The sequence below is a fragment of the Arachis ipaensis genome, chromosome B3, assembly GCF_059453495.1.
Source record: "Arachis ipaensis isolate K30076 ecotype BB chromosome B3, ASM5945349v1, whole genome shotgun sequence".
Lineage (NCBI taxonomy): Eukaryota > Viridiplantae > Streptophyta > Magnoliopsida > Fabales > Fabaceae > Arachis > Arachis ipaensis.
Window position 1 is genome coordinate 143939277 of NC_142438.1, and position 6793 is coordinate 143946069.

A 6793-nucleotide genomic window follows, 5' to 3' on the forward strand; every position below is an offset into this window, starting at 1 on the left:
CGTTATTTTAGTATGTCCAACATAGCAAGAATTAAACTATGTTACTATCGCGTTGAGAAGGAACTATATTAATGTACTTTTTTAAATCTAAGAAATCAAATTATAACAATTGAAAAGTCAAAGACCAAATCAATGTAACTCACCAATCTCATAAACTAAAGTGGACTTATATGAGAGTTGGACCATACATTTAATCCTTCACTGTATATTTAAGATTACTTATATGTGATATCAGATTCTATAACACCATACAAAAATGAAGCACTCAAGTCCATATTTGACTGTTGTTGTAATTGGTCTTTTATTTGCATTAGCATATTCTGCATCTCATACTCATGATCATGAACATTTCCTTCAGTGCCTTCAACTTCAGAACTCCACCTCAATCTCTGAGGTTGTTTACACCCCTTCCAACTCCTCTTATTCCTCTATACTGCAGTTTTCCATTCAAAACCATAGATTCTTATCCAAAACAACTCCCAAACCCCTTGTCATTGTGACTCCCCTCCATGCTTCCCATGTTCAAGCCACCATAATCTGTTCCCAACTCCATGGCTTGCAGATTCGAACTCGAAGCGGTGGCCATGACCTTGAGGGACTCTCCTATATTTCTCAAGTTCCATTTGTTATCATTGATTTCATGAAGTACAGAAATATCCAAGTGGATGTAGAAAAAAGAACTGCATGGGCTCAAGCTGGGGCAACTATAGGTGAACTTTACTATAGCATCAGCAAGAAAAGCAAAACTCTGGCTTTTCCAGCAGGTATATGCCCCTCTGTTGGAGTTGGAGGGCACTTCAGTGGTGGTGGCTATGGATACTTGATGCGTAAATATGGCCTTGCTGCTGATAATATAATTGATGCTCACATGGTTGATGTGAAGGGTAGGTTTCTTGACAGAGAAACAATGAGTGAGGATCTTTTCTGGGCCATTAGAGGTGGTGGTGGAGCAAGCTTTGGAGTCATCCTAGCATGGAAGGTCAAACTAGTTCCAGTTCCACCAACTGTGACAGTTTTCAGAGTTGAAAGGACGTTGGAGCAAAATGCAACTATGCTCGTTATGAAGTGGCAGAATGTGGCAATTAAACTTCATAAGGACCTAACCATCAGGCTCGTATTAACGACAAAAGCCAAATTCGAAGCCCTGTTTCTTGGTGGTAAGGATAAACTCATTCCATTGATGCAAGAACGCTTCCCTGAATTGGGTTTGGTCAAGGAAGATTGTACTGAGATGAGTTGGATAGAGTCAACGGTTTACATGGCTGGATCAAGTAGTAAATCCCTTCAAGTTTTGCTGCAAAGAACTCCAAGCCCGCCACAAAGTTACAAAGGGAAATCTGACTTTCTTAAACACCCCATTCCTGAAAGTGGTTTAGAAGGAATATGGCAACTATTTAAGGAGAACGGGGACAAAGATGCACTCATGGAACTAGTTCCTTATGGGGGAATAATGGATGAGATTCCTCAGTCCGAACTTCCATATCCACATAGATCCGGAAACTTGTGCCTTGTTGGTTACCTAGTTCCCTTGCACCAAGAAGACGGAGATGAAGTAGCACAAAGGCACATCGATTGGACGAGGAAGCTTTATAGTTATATGGAACCTTTTGTGTCAAAGTCTCCTAGAAAAGCATATATCAACTATAGAGACCTTGACATTGGGGTGAATAACATTCATGGCTACACATCGTATGAGCAAGCTAGCATTTGGGGTCACAAGTATTTCAACAATAATTTCAAAAGGTTGGCACTTGTCAAGACTAAGGTTGATCCTCTTAACTTCTTTCGGTACGAACAAAGTATACCTACTCTCCTGTTTAAGGCCTAAGGGACACGAGTAGTATAAAAATTTCTTGCTATAAGAGGGTGTAATAATGAGTGGATTAATAATAAATTTGTGTGATAGTAATATAACGAAGATGATAATATCTTGATAAATGTTCTTGGCTGTTTATTTAGCATAAAGTTATCTTATTATGCATTCTTTAGTCACAGCTGAAATAATCACAAGTATAGATAATTGGGTGTAATTAAATTTGATCTGATAAATCCAATCTTAATTTATTTGGTCATTGATTTTGGAGTTACGGAATTTTAACTAACCCGATTATCTGATTAGGTTTTTAATTGGAGATATGCTCCAATGAATTCAGCGACTAGCTCGTCAAATTTTAATTTTTTTTGTTGGGGATCATTTTATCAATAATATCTATTAAATATTAGAAAATGTTTGAGTAGCTACTCAAGTTGCTTACTTGCATGCTCCTGCTCCTGCTCCTGCTGGATAGGATCCAAATTATCAGATTGGATGTGGTTTATTTGTCAACATTTATATTAATATATTCGTCAATGCTACTATTCTTTTCTTCCTATTTTTCCTTTTCCGTGAATGGTGCAGTAGTTGCGGGAGACTCATTAGATGCATTTGCATGAACAAGTTATCATAATAATATTTATAAAGAGAAATATTAGAAGAGTAATAAAATTTATTATTTTCGACCGATCGTGGTTAGTTAATCAATAATATTTAAAAGTGTGGATTAAAAATATATTATTAAAATATTAGATTAAAAAAATTTGATTGATGACTAAAAATATTGACCAAACATAAATTTTATTAGTCTATAAGCTTTTTTCTTTAGAAAAATATAGGTAGAGAATGAAAATACTAAACAATGTGAACAATAGATATATCAGATGCTCAATTCAGTAGGTGTGCAGATGATTATCCTAATATTAAAATTTAGGTGGATAATTTAAAGGTGTAGTGTGTTTTTACTTTATTGGGCCATTATCTATCTAACAAAGTCTTTTCTTTTATAAATTTTAGTTTGCTAATATTGGCTACAAGAATTCAAAGAAAAACATAATATTATACTGTGATGCAACGAGGAGCATAAAGCACGGAAACGGACTCAGCCCTCAACATTTCAGTTACTAGTTACTATGGTGAATCGAAAATATGATGCATTCTCAAAAATCAAAATTGTTGCTAGAACATGCCCTAATTTTTCTTCTTCTTTATTTGAAAGGCACAGTTAATACAGAGAGGATTGAGAGTTCAATTTTTGTCCTTCACATGAGAGAAGGTATACTCTGTTCATACCTAAAGAAGTTAAGAGGATCAACTTTAGACTTGACATGTGCCAATCTATTGAAATTGTTTTTGAAATACTTAAAACCCCAAATGCTAGCTTGCTCATAGGATGTGTAGCCATGAATGTTATTTACCCCAATATCAAGGTCTCTATAGTTGAGATATGCTTCTCTAGGAGACTTTGACACAAAAGGTTCCATATAACTATATAGCTTCCTGATCCAATGGATGTGCCTTTGTGCAACCTCGTCTCCTTTTTCTTCCCAGTGCACAGCGTACTGAATCTGATACAACACTCCAGCTCTGTGTGGGAACGGAATTTCGGATTCCGGAATCTCACCCATTCTGCCTCCAAAAGGAAATATAACCATTAACACTCCTTTGCCACCATCTTCATAAAACAACCGCCACAATCCTTCTAAGCCACTTTCAGGAATAGGATGTTTGACATAATCAGATTTTGCTTTGAAACTGTCTCTTGTGACTTGACTTCTGTTGAGTAAAACCTCAAGAGGTTGACCACCGAATCCCCACGAGTGAAGAGTAAATTCGATCCAACTCATCTCGGTGCAATCTTCTTTAACCAAACCCAATTCAAGGAAGCTTTCTCGCATCAATGGAATAACCTTATCTACACCTCCAAGAAACAAACCTTGAAACAAGGCCTGTACAGTTAACTCCCCCTTATTACTGTGTGAAGAATTCACCATCTGCACCATGATACTAACGGTTAGATCCTTGGGGAGTTTACTTGCCACACTCTGCCATTTATGAACAAGCTTCGTTGCATTCTGTTCCAACGTCCTGGGAACTCTGAACAGTGTCACGGTTGATGGAACCGGAACGAGCTTGATCTTCCATGCTAAGATCACTCCAAAGCTTGCTCCACCACCACCTCTAATGGCCCAGAAAAGATCTTCACCCATGGCTTCCCTGTCAAGAAACCTACCCTTCACATCAATTATGTGAGCATCCATTATGTTATCGGCGGCGAGCCCATATTTTCGCAAAAGGTATCCATAACCGCCGCCGCTGAATTGTCCTGCAACTCCTACGGTGGGGCATACACCTGCTGGAAAAGCAAGAGTACTGGTTTTGGTGGCAATGCTATAGTAAAGTTCACCAACAGTTGCACCAACTTGAACCCATGCTGTTCTGTCTTGTAAGTCCACTTGGATGTTTCTGTAGTTTATGAAATCAATGATGACAAATGGAACTTGAGAGACGTAGGAGATGCCCTCGAAGTCATGGCCTCCGCTTCGAATTCGAATCTGTAACCCGTGGCGCTGGGAACAGATTACAGTGGCTTGAACATGACAAGGTTGCAGGGGTGTGACAATGACAAGGGGTTTAGGAATGTTGTTGGATGAGAATCTGAGGTTTTGAATCGAAAAGTGAAGTAGTGAATCGTAAGCGGAACTGGATTTGGTGTAAACAACATTGGAGATTGACGTGGAGTTGTGAAAGTGAAGGCACTTAAGGAAGTTTTCATGAATATCAGATGCACATGAAAATACAAATCCTATTGTTATTGCAACAATGAACTTTAAACTCAGGTTCTTCATTTTTCAGGTGGTTGCCAATTTAGGAAGAACCATTCACCTACTACTTAATTATATTATATTATATTTTTGCTATATGATACCGTGTAAGAGACAGAAATTAGATTTATGCGCTCTGATAATTGATGCCAATTATTTCATTGACGGCAACTGCTACCTACTCTGCAATTAATACTCTTGTTATGTGTTTCACTGTATAACTTCACAACACTATAATAATACACACGATTTCTCGTGTATTTTCATTAGGATACAGCTCTATTTATTTAGGAAAAGGGCACTTCTTTTAATATTAAGTGAATATCCCACTCGGACCCTTATAATTATTTCGAAAGGATAACGAGATTTATAAAAAAAAAAAAATACTCAATTCGGCTCCTTATCTTTTATTTTTGGGACTGATTAGTCCCTGTGCAAAAAAAAAACAACATTAACTTTTTTTATAACAGAAATCTTGTTGTCCTTTCGAAGTAATTGTTAGAAATCGAATTATATTTTTTTTTGTTAAAAACCTCATTATCTTTCGAAGTAATTGTAAGGGGTCGTTTTAGATTTTTCTCTTTAATAATTTTATTTTTGACCATCTCCATTAAACCTACTTGAGAGACAAAACTTAGTGATCTCATCCATGAATTGGTGCATTATCAATGTAATTGAGCTTTCAATTTCATCGTTTCACAACACATGGATCATCGGTGCAACTTAAGTGGACATCCACTTTATTTCATAACATCAGAACAAAATAATATCATTTATCCTTCGGAAGCACGGTTTCTTATCAACTAGATTAGTACGCACGCATCAACTAAATTAATTATACGATTATGTTATATTTATACTCAAATCAGCTGACCATAGTCAGTTATATATATATATATATATATATATATATATATATATGTTAAAATATAAATACATATTAAAAATAAACTAAACTACACATATATTTATACATAAATACATTAATAACTAATTTTAATAGTTAATTTTTATGTACAAATAATATTTTTGATAATTATATTATAGAGTATAAATTTAAAAATATTCCATTATTTATGAATATATCTATTTATTTGTTGATATTTTTTAGAAGATAGTATTATATAGCGTAATTTTAAAGTTTTTTTTTGTATTTAAAAAATAATTATAAAAATAAAAAAATATTTGAGAATAAAAACACAAAAAAATAACATAAAATTATATATAAATGAATTTTATTAATCATGATATATTAAAATGTCTGTGTAGTACATAAATGTTGTTACTAAAGTTGAATTAGTGGAAGATATTTTAGACAATTTATTAGAGAGAATATATGAGATGGAATAATAGTATTAAACGTATTACTAAATATATTTAAATAGATCAAATAGCATATACTTTGAGTATTTGTAACTGAAAATTGTTATTATTATAGTTTTATATTTTTAATTTAATTAAGTAATAATATATATTAAATTTAATTAATTAACATTGTTTAATTTGAAAAAACATAAATAATAATTTGATAATGATTAATATTATAATTTTGGGCTAAAAGTCCAAAAATGTATGTAATATGTATATTTATTGTGCAAAAAAATAAAATGCTCAATACAAACCTAATAGTATGTGTAATTCATTTGGTTATTATGCAACAGGCCCAAATCCTCTTAACAGCACATCCTTTTCTTCTCTAGTTCGTAACTAAACGATCAAACACTTTTATTTCATTTTTTTTACTGTTACTCACATGATTAACCTTAAATCAAGGATAAAAATTTTTAAAAGCAAGCAAAGAAAGGAAACCTAGTTTAAAATTCCATCAAAATAAAAAAGGTAATTACCAAATTCAAGCAACAAAGAGAAAAGAAGAAAAAAAGTTAGATGCTAGTGACAAAAATAAAAAACAAATCAAAAGTTGAATAAGAAGTAATGTCAGCATAACATTTTCATCTTTGTGTTTTCATTCTAATTTGTTGAAACTGCCTTCCTCTAGCATGCACCGTTCGAATAAGATGAAGAAAATAAAAATTGTGTATCACTACTGTAAATCAAAGGTCAAAAATAAAATTTGGAGCCAAATAATGGATGAATGACTCAGATCCTTGAAGCCAAAAGAAAAAGAAGAAAGAGAAGTAGTTAAGTAAGAATG

General features: G+C 33.8%; 1 protein-coding gene and 1 pseudogene across 2 annotated transcripts; one reads left to right on the forward strand and one right to left on the reverse strand.

Moving 5' to 3' along the window:
- Window positions 1–231: 231 nt before the first annotated feature.
- Window positions 232–1938, forward strand: LOC107633862 (tetrahydroberberine oxidase). The gene has a single exon (XM_016337459.3). The coding sequence runs from the start codon at window positions 257–259 to the stop codon at window positions 1826–1828; it is 1572 nt and encodes a 523-aa protein (XP_016192945.1). The 5' UTR covers window positions 232–256; the 3' UTR covers window positions 1829–1938.
- Window positions 1939–3000: 1062 nt separating this feature from the next.
- Window positions 3001–4820, reverse strand: LOC107631566 (tetrahydroberberine oxidase pseudogene; annotated as a pseudogene). The gene has a single exon (XR_015907628.1). The product of XR_015907628.1 is annotated as a tetrahydroberberine oxidase pseudogene (transcript).
- Window positions 4821–6793: the final 1973 nt, after the last annotated feature.